The sequence below is a fragment of the Mizuhopecten yessoensis genome, unplaced genomic scaffold (assembly GCF_002113885.1).
Source record: "Mizuhopecten yessoensis strain PY_sf001 unplaced genomic scaffold, ASM211388v2 scaffold7833, whole genome shotgun sequence".
Taxonomy (NCBI): domain Eukaryota; kingdom Metazoa; phylum Mollusca; class Bivalvia; order Pectinida; family Pectinidae; genus Mizuhopecten; species Mizuhopecten yessoensis.
In genome coordinates, this window is record NW_018407245.1 from 248,141 (window position 1) to 275,964 (window position 27,824).

Below are 27,824 nucleotides of genomic sequence, written 5' to 3' on the forward strand. Positions count from 1 at the left end.
CCCCCCCCCCCCATGTCTATGCTACAGTATATGGTTGCTACCATGGTTGCGCCTATTCTGCATCTTGTTCTGCAGCATTTTAGCCTTTTTCACCAAGTCCTCTCGCTGTTTCTCGGTCGTTTTCCTTGCTTCTCTTGCCTGCTCTAGTTCACGCATCAATTGCTCTTCTGCAAGGTCAAAGGTTAGACAATCAATATACACATACAAACAAATTGAAGAACTCTTCAATTATTTACTCTGTAAGTTCTGAAAAACAAGGAATCATGAATGATAAATCTTCTGTCCCGATCTCTGTAATAGACCCTTCTCCCTTGCCCAATTGTGATAAAGAGTTAAGGGGCGAGAAATATCTGGTTCCTGTTCCACAAGAGAAAGGTGCAGGGTAGAGTAGTGTAGTATTAGTGGACTGTATGTCCGCAGGTGTCCAGCAAACTTCAGTTAGGAAACAAAATATTGATAAATACTACTGTATACACAGGAAAATTTTAGCCGCAGTTTATTTTTTTCGCCTTTTTTGCCCTCTGTAATGAGGTTGAACTAATCATCACAATGATAATTAACATAGTTATCAAACGTGAACGGTTAAATTACACTGGGTGAATAAGGAGTTTACCGGGGTAGGGCGAAATTTCAATGGGCAAAAGTTTCCAGTATTCAGTATGTAAAATAGAAAAGCTGAAGAACTTGACTGAGGCTCAAAGTGTCACCCACAATTGAATCTGACAAATTATATTAACACTGAAATAGTATCAATGGAGACCTAGCTGTGAACCTGATTCTTTGAGATGACACCAAGTTTAGTTTAAAAATATTTCAGTAATTTTGCTAGCAGCCATGAAACATGAAAGGATTGATTATACTATCTAAATTCTGTTAGTTGGACACCATGATAGCAGAATCTTGTCATATAAACTCTAATGGGCATATATATGGAATTAACTTCAATGTTATAATATGTCAGTCAAGTTCTTTACAATTGTAAATATTTATCAACATTTTGTTTCAGCTGGACACCTGCGGTATGACACAGACAAAGAGTTTCAAATGATCTTATGGCAATTCTGTACACACTGTCATGTTGGTTAACCTCCTTCAATCATTTTTAGAACAACTTTTGATAGTAAGCTACATTAGGTAGATAAAAGTACAACTATAAGATTACAACCCAGTTTGTACTAAAATTACAATTTTTCAAATTAATGCAAAAGCAAAGAAATTTTTAACAAGACGCAGAATTGCCATATATAAAAGATAACAAGAGAACCATGCAGGTATACGCTAACCTCCAATTACATGCTTAAACCTATACCCAGGTGAGCTATAATGTACGCATATCTGATTAATATTTCATGCAAATGTCACATGAACATGATGACTTACTTGATGCACCAGCTATTTTAAGATACAACATTATCACACTAAGACACTGTCATAACAACCGTCATAAATACATTCAATAATAGATGTTCATTACAGTTTTAAAAGTCAATTAATTTAAATATTCATGCATTTTCAAGGTCTGACACTAATTGTCTGAAATCTCTTTGTACAACATAACTGTTGAATGCCCTACGCGTATCTGATAACAATCCTACACTACACAAAAAAACCACTACAAATAAACATAGCCCTATAAGGCAGCATGCGTATCTTGTACCCACATCGTTTGCGCTGATCATTAACTTTTATTTTCTATAGTCTGTAATAAATCCAGGGGCAGAAAGGGGTGTGGCCTTTCACCTAGTTCTTGAACTCTTATAACCTACTTTCAGTTTTCCCGTGTTGGCCCCTCTCTGTGTCGGAGCCCCCTATTGAATCCCGAGGGCCCTTCGAGGACGAAGGTGTGGACATCTTCAGAGGTGGAGGAGACGGGAATCGGTTCAGCTCCTGTGAAAAAGAAAATTGAATGAATTAAAAGTACATCTATAAGCCTTTAATTTGTCACATACAGAGTAATCTTTGAGATATTGTATAGAACCTTGTGGTAATATTTTAGGGCTTTATCTCATCAATATGTCAAGCATCTGCTGATGTTTTGGTGCCTTTTCTATTTTCAGTCAATGATGTTTGTCTGTGATCATTACTTAATGTCGACAAGCTTTAGGTGTCAGAGAATCAAATATTATATATATCATAACGGTATATCTAGGATTATAGCCAAACTGCCAGGTCAAGTTATCACCTTGACCTGAAAACATATTACCGTAAGATATAAGGTTATCTTGTTGTATCACAATGGTAGAAGCTATATATACTTCTTTAAATATCCTCTTTTACATTCTGTTTTTACAGTGAAATATAATGATAATGAAATGCAGGGGACATAAGAAACTAAAGGATTTGATCAAAGCTGACGATACCCGCCGCCCCAATTTAAACTGTCTTCATTATATTTGGCATGATGGATATGCAAGCTCGGTAGAATCGGTATCAGGGAATGAAAAGATGCTAATCCATAAATTACATGTTCGCCTTCATAAACTGTTATTTTTCCAAGTCATGCATTACCAAGTATATCATTAACCATAATTATTATCGTTTGAAAGTCTTCCACATAAAGTAATAGTGACCTTGACCTTTGGAAAACAAATATGAACTAAGTTTAGATACTGAAGAACTTGATTGCAATCATAAATCAGCATTCTAGAGCAAACGCAAAAAAATCTCTATTTATAGTAACAGTGACCTTGACCTATAGGTATCCAAGTACTCTACACTTCCAACATAAGTTTAAATTTGGTGAAGAGGTTAGCATAATTGAGCCTTCTAAAACACAATGAAAAAAATAATCTATTTATAGTAGCAGTGGCCTTGACCTTAGGGGAAGCACTTAATGAAACAAATTTATTGAAGTTATCTACATACTTGACCTTTACAACAAGTTTGGTGAAAATACAATCGTAAATAATTGTTCAAGAGCAATGACAACAGATGGACAGACTTACAAGACAGTAACATGATATTCATCAATTATTTATATTAGGGATCATAATTTGTTTGTTTTATGCATGATTAGCATATTTTTATTTTTATTAGACATTATGCCTTGTCTGAAGAGACACAAAATATGACAATCAACATCATTTAATGAAGCATAACCTCAGTAATCAATATCATCAACAGAATCAGTGAAATATATTCATAAATTGTTAATCATTGAACATTTACAGCTCATCAGATGTTGATTTATTATTTAGTAGACGATCACTACCATGTAAACATGGCTGCTGCAGACAAACAATAGGTTAAATATAACACAATTGACTGTTTAATATATACTTAGGTACAAGTGAGAGTTATTTACAATGTGATAATAACAATACAATTTTACAGACAACTTTTTTATCACATGAGTGAATTGTTAAAGGAATTATTAACGAGGTGACAGCAATGAAGGTATATAGACTTACAAACTGACAACAAACACATATCATCGTGTGCACATACATCTCAAACACATGGCGTGATGTTATAAATAAAACCAATTATGTCCTATTCCTGATTAAAGTCATGCAGAGAAATCTAATTTTCCTGCATGCATGCTTCATCTTACTAGAAATGTACTGCAAGTCTGCTTCATCTTACTAGAAATGTACTGCAAGCCTGCTTCATCTTACTAGAAATGAACTGCAAGCCTGCTTCATCTTACTAGAAATGTACAGCAAGACTGCTTCATCTCATTAGAAATGTACTGCAAGCCTCCTTCATCTTATTAGAAATGTACTGCAAGCCTGCTTCATCTTATTAGAAATGTACTGCAAGCCTGCTTCATCTTACTAGAAGTGTATTGCAAGCCTACTTCATCTTACTAGAAATGTACTACAAGCCTGCTTCATCTTATTAGAAATGTACTGCAAGCCTGCTTCATCTTATTAGAAATGTACTGCAAGCCTGCTTCATCTTACTAGAAATGTACTGCAAGCCTGAATGTACTGCAAGCCTGCTTCATCTTATTAGAAATGTACTGCAAGCCTGTTTCATCTGACTAGAAATGTACTGCAAGCCTGCTTCATCTGACTAGAAATTTACTCATAATGCATGCATGCTTCATCTTACTAAAAGTGATAGTTGGACATTCCAGCTATAAGCATCAATCACACAAACAAGCTTTGCATAAAATATTGTCTCACTCCAAATCTGGTTTAACATGCTTTAGTGACTAGAAATGTGTGACATCTATCTCAACCCTTAGTGATATGAAGTGTATGTGAATGACATTCCTCTCAACCTTTACTCAGCGACATAAAACTGAACTCACAGCTTCCTTGGATGGTGGTCTGTAAATTATAGGTGGTTAGTTAATGGGATGGTCACCCTGGTCTATACATTGAATGAATGAATGTTCCCTTGTGCTTCTGAGCAAAAGACCTGAATTTTATTTTAAAGCAGCAGTGCAACCTTTTAACTTGAAGACATCCCTGGTACACTTTCTTGCTTGTAGTTATGAATACAGATGGCCTCTGAGAACTGAAAGTGTATAAAAATGACCTTGACCTTTTGACCCGACATTGTGTACAGCCCCTTACCAAGATGTATGAAGTATAAGCATAGCAGCATATCTGGAAATAAGTTATTATACAACAAAACAAGACATGACCTCTAGCCATGATACTGTTGACTTTGTAATGATAAAAAGTTACAGAAAGAACAAGCATTTGACCTTTGACTCTTCACTATGACCTTGACTTTGAGGTACAACCTTGACTATAGTCATGACACACATTTATATTGAAATCCTGAGATGATCAGATGTAGGGGATATACAACAGTATGGAGGTGACACTACCAAGACGAGGCTGATTATACTGTATGTATATCATTGGTCCTATTACTGACTGTTAAGTAGATCTATACATCTGAAAACATGACTGGATTTGTTGCCTTTGTATATATACCTTACACTTCCGTCAATAAACAATCACATAACTGTGCGTAGACATATTGTTATCTTACATGACACACTATTTTGTCACAAGTGATGGGACACAATGGTGATACACACTGCTTTGTCACAGGTATGTGATGTGACATACACGTCACACACATTTATTTGTCACATGTGACATGACACACACTGCTTTGTCTCAGACGTGATGTGACACACTAGTAACACACACTGCTCTGTCACACGTGCTGTATTACATCGTCTCTAGACTGGGACTCATTGCTGTCCTGGTTGCTGACGTCTGTCTGGTAGCCATCCTGATTTGGTGTCACACTTTTGGCTTTAGAGCCCCTCTGTGTATGCCAGCCAGACGGAGTATGGACCACACTGGATGTCCCATGTCGAACCTCTTGGGAGTCAACACTGCTGTCTGACCTTAGCTGTATCCTAGGAACAACTGGTCGTGGCACCACCTGACCCCTGGATGATTGTCTTGGTGACTGGTTAGAAACTTGACTGTTTGACTGAACTGACGGAACACGAGGAACGCGGCGTGGCCCTTGAAATGACGACTGGGGACGTGTGTATGTTCCTGGTCGTATATTGTCCCCCATTTTTGGGGCCAAAGTGTCCCTTATCTCATCTGCCCTCTCTCCGGTCTGACTATCCTCCCCAACAGACCCCTGTCCCACGTAAGGTCTGCTGCTTTCCCGACTGGAGGTCTGTGATTCATTGTCTACGACACCATCTGACCAGGACACCTCTTTAGGTTTACCACTGGATGGTGTCTTTCTGTTACCACTGCCACTGTTGCCACTATGTACCTGTAGACCTCCAGATTGTTCAACTGGCTGGGTAACAGTTGCCTCCCCTGGCTGCTGGCCTACATAGCGACTGCCTGACACTACCTTTCTAGGCTCTGTAGCCAGCTCTGTATCTGATGTCAGTACCACTGGCCCCGTGTGACGAGGCGTTGCTTTATCACTGTCCCTACGCTGTTGATCTTGTCTTCTCGTTGGACTTGGACTCGAATTGTTGAATTGGTTGGCTGACCTTTCACCACGGACCTGGGTCCCATCCCTAGCATTGTCATCCTTATATTCACTTTGCGATTTAATCTTTGTTTCATCTGTACCACTGGTTTCCTTTCCGTAGTTATTTTGTTCATTAAAGACACTACTTTCCTGTTCACTTTGCACTTTCCCATTTTCACTTTGACCCCTGGAAAGACTTTGGTGACCTTTAGATATATGATTATCACCTTCCCCTTTATTTATCCTACTAACGTCTTTTTCTATGTGACCTTGACCTTTAGTTTGACCTTGGTCTGTTCCAGTTCCATCAATATTGTTTTGGTAGTCAAGACCATGACTACTGTCTTCCTTTTCAGCGTGACTTCGACTTGTTTTTGACTCAAATTTGCTGGTGTTACTGTGGTGACCTTCACCCGATATTTGAGAATTTTGATCACTATGGTAACCTGTGTTTACACCACTATCTTCCTTGTCCGTGAGATACCCTGTGGTCTGTGAGTTTGACCTCTGTACAATGTCAGTTGAGATATTTCTATCAGAAGCTACACTCTGCCTGCTGTTAGCACTGCCCATGCTGACATTGACATCTGTCACGCGACTGCCGTTAAGCTGGACCGTGACCTTGACAGAGTTAGGAGTAGATGTTCGGTCAGGTTGACCGGTCACCTGACCTCTGCTCAGTCTCCCTGACATAACTTTATCTCTGGTACTCTAACAAACCAATTCAAACATTTCGTCACGACATATGTATCAGCTGATTTATATCATTATTCAAACTAAAACAATCTGTCAACAAATTACAATGGTACAATTAAAGCAAGGGAGATAACACTCTCCCAATGTTGTAAATGATCACAATATCTAAACCAAGGGTCCTTCCTCCCCATCCACTTATATAATGCATTGTATATATCAATGTAAAAATTAATATCATAAATTTACAGTTATTTATCTTTTAACTAGGTTATTTGTATCATTATTTTATCTGAGTTCTTGTTACTATTAGCAAGTTCAGATTGTTCGTGACTCTTACCTCATCAGAAGCAGAAAGTCGATCTAAATTCCTATCCTGTTCCCGTCTTGCTTCTTCCTCATTTTCTCTTCTTTTGTCCGCCTCCTCCTGTCTTCTCTTTTCTCCCTCCCTTCCTCGTTTCTCTTCCTCATCCTTGCGTCTACGTTCCTCTTCCAGTTGTTCATGGCGTTCCCATTCCTTGTCACGGCCACTTTTTTCCTTTTGTTCGCGCTCCTCTTGGTCAGCCTTCAGACGGTCCCGTAACTCTGCCTCCCGTCGTCGCTTCTCCTCATTCTCACGTTTCCTCCTGTCAAAACATGTGTACAACAGTTTAAATGTTTGCAAAAGCCACCACACAGAATAAAAAAGCAAAGAATTCAAATTAACCCATCATTCAGAAAGATGTTTAATTCTAAAACTAAAATGATTTATCTTAATACTTTTTTCAAAGCGTCACATCATTTTTTCTTATCAGGTGTTGTCCTTCATTGTCAACTGCTATAAATATATTCCGAAATAGATCACCACACCTGTGTGTGTTATTTACCTGTCGAGGTCATCATCCTGGTTTTCCCTGTAGTGGTCCTCGGGAGTGAGGCCGGCTATCCCAGAATCCTCGTTTGTGTGGTTGGTATACGTCTCCAGGCGAGAGTCGTACTTGTTGCCTGCCGCTACCGGTCGATTACTGGACTCTACCAATGGAGGAGGAGTAGCACTGAGTGGGGGTCCAGGTACAGCCCCCTTCTGGGGCTTCTGTTTGGGAGGGGGAGCACCCCCAGGGGAGGGAGAGTCCTGGTCAGACCCCCATGACGCTGACAGAGGTCGACTAGTGCCATTTGTTTGAACCTTACCAGGGACAGGGGAGGCAACCTTTCTTCCCTGTTTCGCTTGTGGTTTTTCTGCTTCACGAATTGGAGATTTATTTTGTTCTATTTTAGTAGGGATTTCCCTTGGGCGTTCAGAATGTTTAGGTGGAGTAGCGACATTATCATCATCGATCCTAGCCAACTGTTCGTTGGGTTTATCTTGCGGACGGACTTTTTCATTAGTATATCTAGGGGGAGACTTCCTGTCTACTATTCTTTCAGGGGATTGTGAGCGCCGGTTCACAACCCTGGAGGGTGACTGTGAACGTTGAGCGTTTATTTGGTCTGGTTGATGCACATCAGTAGGCGTATCACTATCACGCCCACTAGCAGGGTCATGACCTCTGTTAGCCCCCCTATCCTGGCGACGTGGAGGGGTTATGTCATTTCTATCTCCCCTTGGAGGTGGGGACTGGGCCCTCTGGCCACGAGGGGGTGTTTGATAGGGTTGGGCTCGGGGGTAATTGTTAATAACGTCATCAGGAGTCGAGTGGGAATCAGGATCCATCGACTCATAACGACGTGGGTCAGGATTGTTTTTTTGAGGAATTTTCGGGATTGGGGAGTGGTGAAAGGGAGAGGGATAATTATTTTTCACCCCAGCAGGATGTCGACTTGTCAAGTCTGCAAAAAACAGAAAGAGAAAACAGAATATAACATGTGTTTATATTATATCTGTCACAACAGAAAAGTGAATTTAACTTGTATACTTATATTGTAATGAGTTAAAGAACATGATTTGTATCATCTTTGAAACAATTTTATCTACAAATTAATTTTAGAAAAACAAATTTTCAAAATCATGATAACATTATGATGAATACGGTACAGTTTTTGTGTAATGATTTTTTTTCTGCTAATAATTGTTCTTCATTTAAATAAACTTCAGTTGTTTTGTAGCTGATCATTAGTACAGAATAGATTTAAAAATTGTCAATATATTGCTCAGGTTTCATCAAATTACAGTAACAAATGCCGAGCACGCCACCAGTTTCATTGTCTCTGATGGAAACACTGTACCAACAACGGGTTTCAATTCATAATTATTTGCAGAACAATAAGGACTGTTGTCTAGGGTATTTGAAACAAGTTTACTGATTTGCTATCCATGTGAGTAAATCATAGAGAAAATAACGGTTAACTGGTGTATTAAAAGTCGTCCTAAATATATTTATTCAGGAAGGTGTTTATACATAATTGTCATCATATGAAGTATATCATGATTGACTGAAAACGACAAATAAATAAAGCATGTTATGTATAGAGTACCACTTAGTGATCCTGTATCTAGCTGTAGTTAGCATTGTTATCTATATTATAATGGTATTATAAATGGTTAGTTACCTTGAATTACTGTTAGTGTAATTATGCTGTTAGTCAAAAAGCCGATATGCATTGCACTATATATGTAACACATTGTATAGATATTATACGAGCTCATCATATCAAACAGGCAATGTAATAGCTATTCAAATTGTCTATACATATGTAATCCCATGGCATGCCTGCATTCATCTGCAACTTTCAATTTTTAACCATTTTTAAAACACAGGTTTTAATTCAGATGTCCCAACATTCACTTTTGCATAACTTTATAGCAGATGTATCACACACTAAGTGACAGATGCCTGTTGTGTAATCCCTATGTTTTGGAAACAATAAAATATCCTAAATTGAATACTTATTAAACGACAGCTATATAAAAACAACAGCTATTGCCATTTAAATGTACCATGGATTGTTATGTACTTGTACCAAAGTTTATTTTGCTTAGAGTTACCTCCCTTGGAGATAGTTTCATTTTGATACTGAGCATTTTTGATAGTGTTACTTCCCCTGGTGAGATTTTAATTTTGATTCTAAGCTGTAACAATTAGCAGTATTGGTAAGTGTAGAAAAGTTCCGAGTTCCACCTCAGGAGTTTCTTCTTCTGTTGAATTTTTATTTTTAAATACTCAAAATGTTAATGTTAATTCCATTTCATTGGATGTGTTTTCAATGGAATATATACATTTATAAAATATGACTTCATAAATATTTCCGAGGAACTTTCTGATGGTACGTAGTCCTAGTAAATACAATACTAGCTGTATATATTTTAAATGATCTAATACCAAAACTATTACATTTTACAAAAGGTTTAAAATAGTGCTGTCAGCTTCCAATTTCTCAGCTGTATCCTGATACAACCCTTTAAACCTTTCAAACAGTAATTCTTCACTTTTACTGCTTCCCATCAATAATGGTATTCATCTCCACCTATACGTGTCCGATCTAGATAAAACCCACAGTATCCTATTTCCCACTGCGAGTGCTACCTGTGATAGTAGTAGAACACTTAACTTAACAAACATCCAGGCTCCCGAATCAATAGAATGTTTCAGCTATACATCGTACGACCATCAGTTGTATATATCTATCTACAGGTATATATTGTAATTCAGACAACGTTAGCATCAAGTTTTTTTTTATTAAGCGTGAAACTGATACGGACCCCCCGTGGCATAAACTTGTTTATTACTGACGTGATGTGCCAGTCTGTAAAGCATTGCCAGCCGATGTAATTAACCGAACACTAATATCGGTTAATAAGTGAACCATACCCGTAGTATTCAGTGTCATACATGAATGCACTTAATAGCTGCAGCAGCCAGAGTTTAGCCATCAGAGGGACGCCACAATGTTACATACTAATACTGACAGCTGTAGTCATAAAACAATCAACTACATTTCAAATTCAACACAGTTTGAATTTCTCTTCAATCCTTTGATACTAAGAGTTGTAGTCATCAAGCAATCGATTACAATTTAAAATTTAAAAAAAAATGTTTTGAAAAATATTTCTGTTTTGCTCACATAAGAGGAAACAGCTGAAGTGATGTGTTTTTGTTTTGATTGCATTCATGTCATCCAAATTTTATTTTGTGGCATGTTTCAATTTTAAAGTAATGATTTCATTAATATAGGACTATAGCAATAGACTGACTTAGTTGACTTTGATCCTGTTATTGTATGGACACTTCTGTGTTGACAAACACTGCAGTAAAAATTTCCACTGTGGCAGTATGTCAGCACATGCAGATAATCACATTTATGATCCCATATTTTACTAGATACAGTAGCCATTTCAATTTTCTAATACTTTTGCCACATCAAAACCAATTTTAAATCAGAAATTGCTGTTGATTTAAAAGACCCATTTAGATCCTAAAAAAAATATGATTCCATATTTTACTAGATACAGTAGCCATTTCAATTTTCTAATACTTTTGCCACATCAAAACCAATTTTAAATCAGAAATTGCTGTTGATTTAAGACCCATTTAGATCCTAAAAAAATTGCAGGATTATATTGGTTTTGTATTGATTCAGAGGACAATTTTTACTTCAATATAATACAGCTTTTGAAATTGAGGTCAGGGATTAACGTTTTTCCATGGTTAAAATTGAAATTGGTGAGAGAGAGAAAATGAGAAAAAAAATATTGACACACAAACAGCCCACACAGCCAATACCACTGATAAGGTGCTTCAATCAGTTGATTGAATTTGTGCACTGTACATTAATATTAGACTACGCTACCCGTAATCACGAGATCGATACGGAGGCTGTATCAGTATGTGACATCGATACTGTCGCCATACCCATCCCTGTCGTGTGCCAGCCACGGGCATTCCAAACTTGATTTTCAATTAATTGACATAGTTATAGATTTTTTGGGATACATTGAAAAAAGTAACGGACAGCGGCTCAATGATTAAGTGTGGCACCTGAAACAAATGTGTTTTATTTCAGGTCAACTTGATCAATGCAATAATTAACTGGCTTATTTTTCACCATAAATTAGAAGAGTAATTGCTAAATCAAAGATCATAAATTTTCATTTCCTTTTATGGTATGTTATATATTATCTATACAAACAAATTTCATTTTTATTTTAAATACCATCTGGTAAAATACATTTTGAAAAATAAGCTGTAATTGCATACACAAACAAATCTTTATTTTCCGAACAAGAACTTCTTTCATCAGAACAGATTCACAAGTCTGGAGGAAATTTTTTCTCACCTTCATTTGTATTTTATCTGTGTTATACTATTTTGGATTCCATGTTTATTGATGTACCTGAGTCTACACTCTGACAGTAAACTCAACAAGATGACAGACTGGCATTAACCATGAAGCAAATTATAAACTATCTATATAGATATCATTACGCCATTAGTACGAAATATTTAGTAGTCTGTATCCCGGTGGGTAAATATATCAACATTGATTGTATCAGTATTAGGTTACTCCTGAATATTCATGCAACCTTCTAACTGTTCTTTATGGCTACATTATAATTTCTGTACATGAATCTCCTTTATAGCTGTTGTTGATAACTAATTCACACTCGGATTCAATGTCCCTTTCCCTTAAATAGTAAAATAAATTTGATCATTTAGTGTTAATTACAGCTGCAGGTAGTGTGTTAACCACACGTTCCTTGATTTTGATCCAGCAGATAGCAGACTGTCATTGTGTCTTTGAGCAAGACACGTTACACTTGTTGCACAATTCTACCTCCCTACTCTATTATATAAGCCTGGTTTATATGTTGGGCATGGGTAACTGTACTTTAGTACTCAGGTTACACACCACAATAATGAGCTGTTGAAATACAGACCCATAACAAAAAGAACACCTATAGCACCGGAATCGCCAGGCACACAAAAACAGACACTCATTATTAGTCACCTCTTTGCGTTTGATGGGACGATATACATTTTTTTTATGAGGATGGTATACATATCTACTGTAGTACCAAGCTACCACCTTCATTCAATTGAATAATGGAAAACATGACAATGTTCTCCTATCTTCTGCTTAAAACTAAGTGAACAATTAGCTTTTTCTTCACCTCAGCGACTAGGTTAAACCTCTAGGAACTCATGATAACAGTAGGACATAGCATGCAGAATGTGAGAAATATTTACATCACAACACTAACACATACTGACCTCACCAATATATCATGTAATCCAATTATCTCAATTCACAGGCAAAACTAATTAACACTATGCTGTGTTATAAATATAGGGATCTACTCTAAATATTTAAATTAGGTTGTATGCAAGTAATAATCCAGTACAGCACTTCCACTAGTTAGGGATGTGTAGTCTATCCAACATATCAGTACAGTCTAAAACAGACATTGTTAGAATGTCATGTAGACACTGGTAGAATGTAGTACAGTATACATACACTGGTAGAAGGTCATACAGTTAATACATACACTAGTAGAACATTGTACAGTATACATACACTGTTAGAATGTAATACAGTATACATTCACTGGTAGAATGTCATACAGTATACATACAATGGTAGAATGTCATACAGTATACATACACTGTTAGAATGTCATACAGTATACATTCACTGGTAGAATGTTGTACAGTATACATACACTAGTAGAATGTCATACAGTATACATTCACTGGTAGAATGTCGTACAGTAAACATACACTGTTAGAATGTCATACGGTATACATACAATGGTAGAATGTCATACAGTATACATTCAATGGTAGAATGTCATACAGTATACATACAATGGTAGAATGTTGTACAGTATACATACAATGGTAGAATGTCGTACAGTATACCTACAATGGTAGAATGTTGTACAGTATACATTCACTGGTAGAATGTTGTACAGTATACATACACTAGTAGAATGTCGTACAGTATACATACACTGTTAGAATGTTGTACAGTATACATTCACTGGTAGAATGTCATACAGTATGAATGTCATACAGTATACATTCACTGGTAGAATGTTGTACAGTATACATACACTGGTAGAATGTCATACAGTATACATTCAATGGTAGCATGTCATACAGTATACATTCAAAGGTAGAATGTCGTACAGTATACATACACTGTTAGAATGTAATACAGCATACATTCACTGGTAGAATGTCATACAGTATACATACAGTGGTAGAATGTCGTACAGTGTACATACACTAGTAGAACGTTGTACAGTATACATACACTGTTAGAATGTCATTCAGTATACATACACTGTTAGAATGTCATACAGTATACACTCACTGGTAGAATGTTGTACAGTATACATACACTGGTATAATGTCATACAGTATACATACACAAGTAGAATGTTGTACAGTATACATACACTGGTATAATGTCATACAGTATACATACACAAGTAGAATGTTGTACAGTATACATACAATGGTAGAATGTCGTACAGTATACATACAATGGTAGAATGTTGTACAGTATACATTCACTGGTAGAATGTTGTACAGTATACATACACTGGTAGAATATCGTACAGTATACATTCACTGGTAGAATGTCATACAGTATACATACACAAGTAGAATGTTGTACAGTATACATACAATGGTAGAATGTCGTACAGTATACCTACAATGGTAGAATGTTGTACAGTATACATTCACTGGTAGAATGTTGTACAGTATACATACACTAGTAGAATGTCATACAGTATACATTCACTGGTAGAATGTCCTACAGTATACATACAATGGTAAAGTGTCATGTAGAAACTTGTAACACACCATGTAGTATACATACACTAGTAGAACGTTGTACAGTATACATACACTGTTAGAATGTCATTCAGTATACATACACTGTTAGAATGTCATACAGTATACACTCACTGGTAGAATGTTGTACAGTATACATACACTAGTAGAATGTCATACAGTATACATTCACTGGTAGAATGTAATACAGTATACATTCACTGGTAGAATGTAATACAGTATACATTCACTGGTAGAATGTAATACAGTATACATTCACTGGTAGAATGTCATACAGTATACATTCACTGGTAGAATGTTGTACAGTATACATACACTAGTAGAATGTCGTACAGTATACATACACTGTTAGAATGTAATACAGTATACATTCCCTGGTAGAATGTCATACAGTATACATTCAATGGTAGAATGTCGTACAGTATACATTCACTGGTAGGATGTCATACAGTATACATTCACTGGTAGAATGTCCTACAGTATACATACAATGGTAAAGTGTCATGTAGAAACTTGTAACACACCATGTAGTATACATACACTAGTAGAACGTTGTACAGTATACATACACTGTTAGAATGTCATCCAGTATACATTCCCTGGTAGAATGTCGTACAGTATACATACACTAGTAGAATGTCGTACAGTATACATACACTGTTAGAATGTCATACAGTATACATTCACTGGTAGAATGTCGTACAGTAAACATACACTGTTAGAATGTCATACGGTATACATACAATGGTAGAATGTCATACAGTATACATACATTGTTAGAATTCCATACATTATACATACAATGGTAGAATGTCATACATTCTACATACAATGGTAGAATGTCATACATTATACATACATTGTTAGAATGTCATACAGTATACATACATTGTTAGAATGCCATACATTATACATACATTGTTAGACTGCATACATTATACATACAATGGTAGAATGTCATACAGTATACATACAATGGTAGAATGTCATGTAGACACTAGTAACACCCCATGTCAGACACTGGTAGAATGTCATACAGTATACATACATTGTTAGAATGTCATACAGTATACATACATTGTTAGAATTCCATACATTATACATACAATAGTAGAATGTCATACAGTATACATACATTGTTAGAATGCCATACATTATACATTCACTGGTAGAATGTCATACAGTATACATTCACTGGTAGAATGTCCTACAGTATACATACAATGGTAAAGTGTCATGTAGAAACTTGTAACACACCATGTCAGACACTTGTAGAATGTCGTACTATATACATACAATGGTAGAATGTCGTACTATATACATACAATGGTAGAATGTCATGAAGATACCTGTTACATACAATGTCTGGTAAAGTGTCTGTGTGCATGTGTCTCTATCATTATGATGGTTATCCATACACTTTACCAGTAAACAATGTAGCTATGACTACTTTGTCTTTGTATACTCCTCAGGGAAGTTACAGCTACTTATAGGTAAGTTTTTGTTATAGAATGTTAAAAATATGTCTGTTTATACTCTTTAGGGAAATTAGTAAAACTAATCAGATAAGAGGGTAACAGGGTCATTAGGAATTTATTTTCTACACATTTACATAAGAACTATAGATAGTGAAAGGCTGTTCGGGGTGCACATCTAACTAGTAAGTCTGTAAATAACATAAGCAATACCACAGAATGGTCATTTTCTGATAAAATATTGTTTTCAACTACACGTGAGCTACAGATATTTCGGTTGAGTTCAGACTAAGGCAGGTGAGACTATGTACAAGTGTAAGCTATGGAAGCAGTGTGGTGCAGTGCTGGTAAAGTTGGCTTGCTGGTATGCAGTGGAGTACGGCGTCCGGTGTCAGGTAGAGAGGGAACAACTTAATATTACATCTGCTGAGGTTTCAGACTAACTGGGAAGTGTCACATGATACTGTGATTGTTAATTTACTCTATAAGGGTTTATTTTACAACTTTGTGTACAGTACATCATGGTACAACATGCACATCTATGATAGTAACCATTTATCACACTGCATCAAAGTCATGACCCTTGGAGAGGACAGTACTGCAGTCAATTGATGTATTGGTCAGATGTAGTTTCAGTCAAATGAAGTATTTCAGTCAAACACTCTCAGAAGGAACACTATTTCAGTCAAACACCTTCAGAAGGGACAGCATTTCAGTCAAACACCCTCAGAAGGAACACTATTTCAGTCAAACACCTTCAGAAGGAACACTATTTCAGTCAAACACCTTCAGAAGGGACAGCATTTCAGTCAAACACCCTCAGAAGGGACAGTATTTCAGTCAGACACCCTCAGAAGGGACAGCATTTCAGTCAAACACCCTTAGAAGGAACAGTATTTCAGTCAGACACCCTCAGAAGGGACAGTATTTCAGTCAAACACCCTCAGAAGGGACAGTATTTCAGTCAAACACCTTCAGAAGGGTCAGTATTTCAGTCAAACACCCTCAGAAGGGACAGTATTTCAGTCAAACACCCTCAGAAGGGACAGTATTTCAGTCAAACACCCTCAGAAGGGACAGTATTTCAATCAAACACCCTCAGAAGAGACGGTATTTGAGTCAAACACCCTCAGAGGGACAGTATTTCAGTCAAACACTCTCAGAAGGGACAGTATTTCAAACATTTTCAGAGGGACAGTATTTGCCGTCTAAGGGAACAGCTACATGTGAAGTCACTAAAACCTCAAATCTGGGAAACCTTATTGTAAATGAGATGTTTGAAAAAGGAGGCTGTGGGAACACTAGATGGTATTCATCAAAAGAATTACTAGTACTTATGTCAACAAAGAAGTACAACGGGCTGTCGAAATACAGTCAACTTTTTGTTTATGCCATTAAAAGATATTCATTTTTCTCTGTCTACTGAATGCTCAGCAGTGAGAATCACGGACAGAAAACCATCAATTACTTTAACTGGACAAGAAAAGGAAAGTATTTTACAATAGACCACGTCAGCCTGCTCAATTTAGGTAGTGTAGTGAGTAAACAACGACCTTCAACATCCCTAATCGCTGGAAACAATGTCAACTATTCTGCAGTTTACCTCATAAATAAGTCCGATAACAAATCATTTTCATTGCCCCTGTTAAACAAAAACGAAACCTTTTCTGTAAGATAAGAAGTGTCCTTTTAATTTGAAAGTTAGGGATATTCTGTAGATGTGTATCAGCTCACCTGCCTTCTGAGTTAGAATAAAGGCTGATCAATACTCAGCAACAGGACCAAGTTTAAGGTAGGCTGAAGTACAAATTCCAGTTGGATAACCTTTCTAACACACGACATCCGGTATCACTAGACATTGCCTGTTTTGACCATGGAATCCATTAATTTTTTCCGGTTGCATTACAGATAGAATCTTTCTCCTTAAATCAATAGAAAATGTCAGGAGTATCTAAACACTGTTTTTATTGAGTGCTTTTAAAGGTCAAGAGTCCTGGATAATAATGATCGTGCAAGCGAAAATTTACGAATTTGAAAATTTTAGATACCATCTTGCTCAAATAAATACCAGCTAGGTTATCAAAATAACACTTCGGTTTGTGAAATGCATGACGAAAACATTTTGATTAAGATTTAAAGTTTAAACAATGACTTGCATACAAGTAAGAAATCATGTATCCCTTGGTGAAAAATGTTTTAAATGGACTATATGGGGAATGGTGTATGCAATCTACCCATCCATACCCCATGATTCATCCATTTTATAATCTTCTTACAATTCAATTAAATTTAGCTGACCGAGTTCTCCTGTTATGAAATGTCAGCAACTACATGAATGGAAGTCGAAGAACAAACCTTGATACTTCATGGCTTCAGTAAAAGGTGCTCTCCTTTTTATATTTTATCAACTTTTGAAATGGATGAATTTTTTTTCTGAAGATAATATATATTACATAAAAACATTTTTGTACATTTACTTATTCAAAGCTGTCTGATGGCCGCTATTAGGATCCTTCTGATGGCCCCTATCATTCTTCACACGCACTGCCATTAGGGTCATTCTGATATCCTGTCTAAACACACACTTACACAATAATGTGTCTCTTGTTCCCGAAGTAGTCTGTCATATCTGTCATAAAGTTGCTTGTATTATCACACCTTAGCTGTCAATCCCGCCACCACATATATCATATACATTTTGTTTATTTTGAAATTTGTTTGAAGATTATAATCCTCAAAAATCTCTAAAACTTTAATGTGAATTTGATGGGATCCATTTATTAGGCTTTGTGTGGCAGTTTCCTTTATCTACAGTCCTCTGTTGACACACATATCAGGGTAAAGTCGTGGATAAAACGCACAGCAGGAATTGGTTAAACAGTTTCAAGAAATTAAGGTAGCTCACTCCAAACTTTTTCTAAATATTCTAATTTGCCATAACCATTTTAGTCAATACACTTATGCTCAACATAACATTGGACCAGTATCAAATTTCATTGAGAAAAACATTTTGTTATAAATCAAATGATGATAATGTAATGGCACCTGCTATACAGTGATTTTTCCCCTTTATTTCAATTTTATTCCTTCAACTATGAAAAAATTGAGGCCTTCATCCTTTATTATATTTTAATGATGGTAGAAAATAACGGCATTCTGACCCCCAGACAATTGTTATGTAACTAAACTAACAAATAACGAGACCAAAGAACAGAGCAACAAAATCGGTTGCGTGTGCTGATTTCTAAAAGATCAGTACTACTAATGATGGAATCATACTGTGTTTCTGAGGACCAAACATCTTTAACAGATAGTTGAGGTTGCACACTTTAGGGACACTTCCTAAAGGACAACGAAGACAGGACAGTTTTTCCCTGACTTAAATAAATTAATCTCCTCCACTCCTGTGTTGTTATACCAGGGACAAGCATCTTTAATAGATAGTTGAGGTTGCACACTTTAGGGACACTTCCTAAAGGACAACTCAGGACAGTTTTTCCCTGACTTAAATAAATAAATCTCTCCTCCACTCTTGTGCTGTTATACCAGGGACAAGCATCTTTAACGGACAGTTTGGGTCGACCACTTTTGGGACACTTCCCAAAGGATGAGACAGCAAAGTAGCCTGCTTTAGATAACTTTATCTCTTTCCCTCCCGTGCCCCTGACGTTGGCAAGATTGCAGTTACAGGCAGATCTATGAGTCAATCACAAAACACAGTGATCCTAGGGGCTGTCAAGTGGACAGGAGAATACACACAGCTAAATCCCAAGACAAACACCTATTCGTTTCTAGTGGTGAGCCAGGCTATATTCTGGGGCAGTGAACAACACTGTAGTCCTACACTACAGTCAGATAAATATACAACAGGTGGGTTCAAAGCCTTCCAAATATGTATTATTGAGATCTCAAGAGCATTCCGAGCCGTGACAGCCATGTTTTTTATGAAAATTAAGAACAGTATAACTGGGAGTCTGACATTAAATATGACCATGGATGAAGAGGAACGGACCTGTTTTATGAAAGTAATAAACCATTTATGACATTATGAATCAAAGACATCGCTTCTTTACCTGAACTTATAGTTACTTACAATTTCAAAGTTAATGTTATTTGAATATAAAATATATATCTTAAAATAGCTCACAAACTTTTATTTGAAAATGGTCCCAAATGGCCTACAAACTAATGTACTCTCTGTCCTCTGAGAGCGCTATATAGAACAAAACAGCGCTCCAACTGAACTAAGGCGACAACTGATATGCAATGGTTCCTTATATATATATATATATATATAGTTATACCGAGCTTAGCACTGCTATAAATACAGTAACATCTGATACTGGTTATTTTAAAATAGAAAATGTTCACTAAATGACAAAGTAGAATGACAAGAGTATAGATTGACGTGGTGTGTTAGTCTCCAAGACATTGTCAAGATAGATTGCAGAAAACAGGAACGCACCACAAGGAAAATACAAAGAGAAAGAAGAATAATTCACAATCAGAGACTTTACCAGGGTAGAAGAGGAAGGCAGAGAATCCTGAAAATGCTACATAGATCCCTTATATAGGAGTTAGTCAAAAATAGAAAATACAAAGAAACAACAACTATATCCCTTGTTTCTGCTGCTGTCCTGAATGTCAGTGAATTAAGATGACAGTCTGCTCAAGTGTTAAATTGACGTCAGGGAGAAACACAAAACAGGTTGACAGAATATACACAGTACAAATACCACGTGACAACAGATATATTATATACAGGCCATCTAACTCACAATGTTGTCAATCGATGTGAAACTGGTTGCTAAGCAAAGGTAGCATACCGTTACCATGGTGAACAAACAAAAGTGCATAGCAACTGTTGTTACGGTCTCAGGCAGCAACTACCATTACCATGGTGACCAAACAAATGTGCAGAGCAACTATCATGATTTTGGTTGCTTCAATCATTGTACCATTACCATGGTGACAAAAACCAAAAAGTGCATAGCAACCACTGTTACCTTGACAACATACATGAGCAAACATCAAAGGCAGCACATTGTAGGAAGGAAGATATAAGCCCGCAGGAAGAGGAGGATTATAATGGATGTAAGAGGCTTCTTACAGTTGTTAGTATCGTAACAAAACAGCTATCGTTTTCAACAGAATATAACGATTACAAAAATGATTAAACATTTAACCACTAAATTTTGTTCAAGCATCCATAAACACTGATATTACTGGTTCAAATTTATAATATCTTTATTACTGCTTCAAATTAATAATATTTTAACTATATTGTCCTGTCAATATTAGTACATTGTATAAACCTGTACAATGGAAGAGATTAGAAAAGTATTAATATACAAATGTATATATATTGTGCAGACTAATGTGTAAATATTTTGTGCACAATCTTTAATAAATGAATTTCCAACAGAGTGTAGATTTTAATCCTCCTCATTCCCTTGTCATGCTGATTATGGGTAGAACCACCACTCAGGGTTAACAGTAGTGCAGTATATGCCAAAACTACGCTGCAGGTCGCAGTACATGTCTGCCCTCGCTTAGTGAAGGGCGGTACTTACAACAAAACGACACCCAGCTTCCAGTACGAGGACAAATGTCGTTGGGGGTTCACCCGGTGTGAAAATCCATCAATGAAATTAACAATCGTGTAAAGAAAACAAATATAATACGATGGTGACTACAGTACAATGTTGAGGTGTGCTCTACAGAATGTTTGTTACGTATTGGGTATAAAATATTACACAGAGGGTGCATGTACAACATCAGGGTCAGATATATGTCTGTGTGTGTAAACACACTAAATACCTTTTATTTTATCTATACTTATATTTGACTTAACTCATTCACCCCTGAAATTTCATAATGAACTATTCCAACCTTTGAATTGGAAGAGCTCAAATGTGTCTTCAGGGGTGAATGAGTCAAAGAAACTTACTTGTCTATAATTAGCAGTTACTATGTTGTTTTTACTAAGTAATATTGATAAATTGTATGTACTACAGAACCTCACAGACACTGTTAGCAACATCATGCACTATCTACCGCCATTACAACTAGCTATGGCATCGATGAATATATGTCATTCTGCAATTGTCAACTAATTTGAGCACAATACAGTGTACAAATGTAATGCACAGCTACATTCATTTAAAACATAACCCAGTTCATTTTTTCGTTGCTTAGAAATCTAATTTTACTGCATCAACAGTGGCATTTTCCTAAGTTTAACAGAATTAAATAGGTATACACACTCTAGAAATGGCCACTAGACCTATAGCCGATCTAATCGTAGCAGCTAGGTACACATTATTTTAATTTTAGATGGACTCACATTTACATAAATTGTCGCAGTGTGGAAAGGTTGCCTCCCTGAGCCCATGTTATTAGTGCCTAGATAAGTATAAACTTGTGCCACACTGTTTAGTAGGCAAATATGTCACAAAAAGCACATTCCTCCTTGGGAAATTTAGTCTATATAGTGACTTTTTTTCAGTTTGCAGTCCCATATCATTTCTGATACAGCAGATTCTAAGACTATGACAGAATTCAATGCTTGAGTTGTCATGTTATTTGCAGTTGCTTTGTAACTTGTACTATGATATAAAAAAAATGTTCAATATTTCAAAAGTGTCTTAGTTTTTCTGAGGGCATTTTGAAAAACACAGCAAATAAAGAAAACCTCATGCATGCATAAAAACAGAACATATTTATTTTAAGCATTTTCGATGTCTACAAAGTGAAACAGTTCTGTAATTTTTTTCCCTCAGGAAGTCAAATTTATCATTGAATTCTGTCATTGTTACACCAAAAAGCACTTCAATATGTTAATGAAGTTTTGTGTTAGTTTTCAAACCATGGATGTAAATTTCAAATCAGATGCCATTCACCTGCATCTACTGTACAAACACACAGTCTAATTATAAACACACAAGACAGGGTCAAAGGTCAAAAACGGAAACATTTTGATTATATAGCTCATATAGAAATATGAATAAATGAACAACTATCTTTATTAAAGGTATAATTAGCCCTTTAGCATGTACTTAAATTATTATCAGTTATCACCAAGAGATAATTTACAAACCAAGGTTTTCCAAAACTAATATGAATATGATCAAAAAAGTTAAAATAACCATTAAAGGATTAGATATGTTTATCCAAGAAATAGATATTGAAAATATACTGGATACACTTTAAACTCATATTGATAACACAAAAAGCTTTATATCAGAAACTGCTGCGTATGTGAACAGAATATATAAAATAAAACGTTAATTCTGAGGAGATCTTTCCTACGTATACTATGGTACTCGTGAACTTACTTTCCGCCGACGACACATTGTACTCCGGACTGGTGGGATTGGTGTTGTGTGATGTGTATGGTGTCCGGTCGGACTTCCGCCCAGTGGCATATTCTGGACTTTCCGGCCGAACAGAACTCCGACTACTGTCAACATCCTGGGCCTCAAGTAAGAACAACTCTGGTGCATAGCTCTGGAAAATAGAACAAAATCATGATTACAAGGAAAACATAAAAGTATCTTCATGCTTAAATGCAGATTCCATGCTCAAACTAAATTCCTAAGTCAAGCTGGAAAATACCTTGTTAGTTCTTATTTTTCATACCTAGTTGGCACTCAAAACTATTACTTTTCAATCCTTTTGATAAATTACACATTATACAGATGGTTTGAGCATGTTACTGAGCACACTGCTTCAGTTTGAGCATGTTACTGAGCACACTGCTTTAGCTTGAGCATGTTACTGAGCCCACAGCTTCAACTTGAGCATGTTGCTGAGCACACTGCTTCAGTTTGAGCATGTTACTGAGCACACTGCTTCAGCTTGAGCATGTTACTGAGCACACAGCTTCAACTTGAGCATGTTACTGAGCACACTGCTTCAGTTTGAGCATGTTACTGAGCACACTGCTTCAGCTTGAGCATGTTACTGAGCCCACAGCTTCAACTTGAGCATGTTGCTGAGCACACTGCTTCAGTTTGAGCATGTTACTGAGCACACAGCTTCAACTTGAGCATGTTACTGAGCACACTGCTTCAGCTTGAGCATGTTACTGAGCACATAGCTTCAGCTTGAGCATGTTACTGAGCACACTGATTCAGCTTGAGCATGTTACTGAGCACACAGCTTCAGCTTGAGCATGTTACAGAGCACACAGCTTCAGTTTGAGCATTAATGCTGAGTACACAGCTTCAGTCGAACACTACAATTAAGCACACAAGTTTCAGTTTGAGCAATTTCCTACTGAGCACACAACACAGTTGGATCACTACAACTGAGCAAACAGCTTTATTTTGAGCATGTAGATTGTTTCATGAATATAGATCCTGGTTTCAGCATGATTATGCTAATATTTCCCTATCACTAAATATGTATTAAGTTTTTTAAATTGTGTCCACGCTCATTTGTATTTCATAAATAAAATATGTTTAAATCAAATCTTTAGTAATTGTTTCAGAATACAAGTACTGCAAAAAACATACATGTATAGGAGTTCTAATCAGTCAGATGATCGTTATGGCATTGTGTTCTTGCTATACTTATATTGTCCTCGATGCTCAAGAGGTTACGATCACTTACGCTCTCTGCACCCCTAGAATATGTCATAGTAATTTATAAAGTTGAAGGCACACAGCTAGCTATTTGATTGGTCTCAGGTAAAAACACACAGCCAATCGCTAGGCTGTTACCAGTTCTTTGAAGATTACAGAGGAGTGACATCCGACTTCAAAGCCAGTTAAATTTAACATTATGCTAGTGCCGACAAATTCTTTTGATGTACATCAAAGTATCAAACTTTGTCTCATCCACAAGGTGGCAGACACTGAGACTTCAAATTTTGTCATAACATATTTCAGGTGTGCAGAGAGCGTAAGTGAGCTATCCTCTTGAGTCTCGAGGATGTACTGATACACATGTACACAAGGGTATCCAGGTATTTGTACTGTAGCAAGATAACAGTACCGGGTAATATCATCACCAACTAATACCTACCTGAGGTGGTATGAAATTCTTTACTTTCAACTGATATTCCTGATTCCCATTCAACTGAAATGTAAAATAAATTATCGTCAGTATTGAAACAAAGCTACTACCGGGTAATCGTGTTTCCTCCGCTGTGTACATTGGTTTTATAGATTGACAAAATGTTCATATTTCAAAATATTTTTTTTATCAAGGATAGCATAACATGTAGAAATGATTTACAATGTTGAACTTTATGTTATAAACAGCACAAGTACCCTAGATTATTAAGATTACAAATTTCTCAACTAATGTTCTTGGCACGGCCGTGAAAGTCGCCCCCCCCCTCGCCCTTTCATGGAACACATAAAACTGCCAAGACAAGATTAAATGTCAACACAGTTAAATTTATTTGATTTTGTACTCTTACACTGTTATTATTTCAACACCTCGATTCTTCATTGTGAGTGATAATTTGACTGTCATTATCATATACTACGCACTGAAAGGGGTGTCATATTTCATTTATATCCAACCTACCAACACTTTACGGAGACCTACAATATTTGACCAACAATTACATTACATATTACCCAACTGTACATAACATATCTATACAGCAACACTTCCTCAGTCATTACATTTTTCTGCACTAAAAGATCAGAAATAATACCTTATCATAAAAGAAATGCTGTAGGTATTTTTGTTCTGACTGTACATGCAAATTTTCATATTTTTTTAATATTTTTTTTGTAAAGTTTTTTCTCCTCATTTTGTTTTTGATACTTTGTTTTGACGAAATACAAGCTCTTTGTAGCTTATGTTGTATGTCTGCAATAGTTGAAAGAAACAATGATTCTTGTATATTGTTGTATATTGTAGTTTAGCTAATGCTGACATCAGTTTTTTGTGAGACGACTTTTGAGAGTTTCACCCAGTGAATGTTAAACAGAATTTTAAAAACCATATCCTTTTACACTACGATCACCATTTCAGGACCACTACAAGCTTGAAAGATATATCCTCTATCTACGACAAGTAAAGACAAGTGAAAAAACCTCTTGGTTATGATAATTTACAAAGAAAATAGGTTTTGTCAAGGTTTTTTAAGTACATGAACATGCAGCTGTGAAAAAGGAAACAATTTCAAAACTGATAAAAATCTTGGACTGGCTAATTAGGTAAGGGAGGTGATTATATTGCCATGTATATTTCTGTCAATCATTGTGTAATCACCAAAAAGCCACTCCGTGAGAAAGTGTTAGAGATCACGTAAAGCGATAAGTCTTATATATTATATGGGCTCTATTCTCCAATAAAATAAAAACCGGATTCTAAACAACATGTACCAGCTGGTATACAAAAAATGCTGAGTCTTATTTCAGGACATGACCCATTTCTGTAAAGTTCAACGGTTATTAAAGAAACGGGTGAACTTCAGCTAAGCATGGGCTTATTTCAGAGAAATTATGGTAAAAAAATTCAATATCAGATACGTGAGTTGTCAAGTTCAAACTGACGAGATTTCACTGAATTTTAATCCTGGTCTGACACTCCTCTTTGGGGATTTTTTATTTTTATTTATCAAATGTGTATCGTATAATAAATATATTTAAGTATGCACATTTCAGGATATAAGGGCCAAGTTCTGTCATTATTGGTAATTAGGCAAGCTTTGAGTATGCATCCTTAAGCTTTGGAAATTTATTCTTAAAGCAGTAAAACGATGAAAAGGAAGAATGTACCTGTAGCAAACAGATTTTACGAGTCCTGTATGGTTGTAAAGTGTTAGTATGAAAAGGGCACCTAATCCGTACAGATAACGGGGATCAGTCATACATTTTATGTCTCTCACTCGGTAAAGAAACCTGAATTCAAATGCCACAGATCAATCCCTGTATTCAAAGAGCAAGTATAATCGTCACATAATCATAAATGTGTTTTAACGACGACTCTGAGAGCCGAGCAATTCTGATATTGCTAAGTTACAGACATTTTATAGGGTTGTATCAATATTGCCCTTAAAGATCAAATGTTTTAAGCCATCAACAACAGTCGGCAAAGAGAGCAAATCCGAGTCCTTCACGGAATATCAACAAAATCAGGACTCGTTAAAGTTTTATAAGTATTTCTGATTATCCTACTTGTTTAACGTAACCTGTTCTAGATCTACCTGTGTTAAGTTATATTGTCAATATAGTAAACATAACTTTGACCTTGACACTTATGATCGAAACACAAGAAATACCCTCAAACCAAAGTGTACAGTATAACTAGATGACTACTGTAAAAATACTGCCCAATCAAGTTTTCACCATTCACCCACGAAATCAATATTCACCCAGTGCTAATTTCGCCCTTCACATTTAGTTACTATGTGTATATTATGCTGTTTACTTATATTCGCTTTGAACTGATAAATTCACCCTCATTATGGAGGGCGAAAAATGAAAATTAAACCTCAGCTAAAATTTCCGGTATACAGTACCTCAATTAATTTTCAGAGATTTTTTTCTTTGAATCAATACAAGTGTTTTTCAACAACTTTACTTTTTATCAAAGTCCAAATTTGTCCTGATGTCATGGCCTTAAGGGGAAAAGAGTTCCAAAATAAGGCATTGTATCTCCAACAAAAACCCTACAGTATATTATTGACTTGGATTTGCTTGCTAATTTACTCTAGCAAAGATAATATACCAAAGAAATAGATCTATATTTTCCCTCTCTCACTAAACATCGTGGCCACAGGGTATTGATCAAGAACCTCTTGATTATAAAGCATGCAGGGAGCTAACACACTATCCTACCAGTTAAGGCATTTGTTATATTAATTCTCTTTTCCGCGACATTACTTTGAGTGATTTCAAAATGTTCTAACTCCATATGAATTAGGTTTGCATCATATAATTAATATAGAGAAATAACATAAATTAACAGGAAATGACATTTGAACAAC

At 36.2% G+C, this 27,824-nt stretch overlaps 1 protein-coding gene across 3 annotated transcripts in view; it reads right to left on the bottom strand.

Moving 5' to 3' along the window:
- Positions 1 to 27,824, bottom strand: part of LOC110454429 (spermatogenesis-associated protein 1-like) — an 85,181-nt gene that overhangs the window by 14,058 nt on the left and 43,299 nt on the right. For 2 of the 3 annotated variants that reach the window (XM_021503920.1, XM_021503921.1), the window contains exons 4-9: positions 24,899 to 24,952; positions 23,206 to 23,377; positions 7,479 to 8,421; positions 6,953 to 7,238; positions 1,767 to 1,887; positions 42 to 167 (exon numbers count right to left, since the gene is read on the bottom strand). In XM_021503920.1, the coding sequence (XP_021359595.1) occupies positions 42 to 167; positions 1,767 to 1,887; positions 6,953 to 7,238; positions 7,479 to 8,421; positions 23,206 to 23,377; positions 24,899 to 24,952 (1,702 nt within the window). The remainder of the gene's footprint in view (positions 1 to 41; positions 168 to 1,766; positions 1,888 to 6,952; positions 7,239 to 7,478; positions 8,422 to 23,205; positions 23,378 to 24,898; positions 24,953 to 27,824) is intronic. The other variant, XM_021503922.1, reaches the window with a different exon arrangement.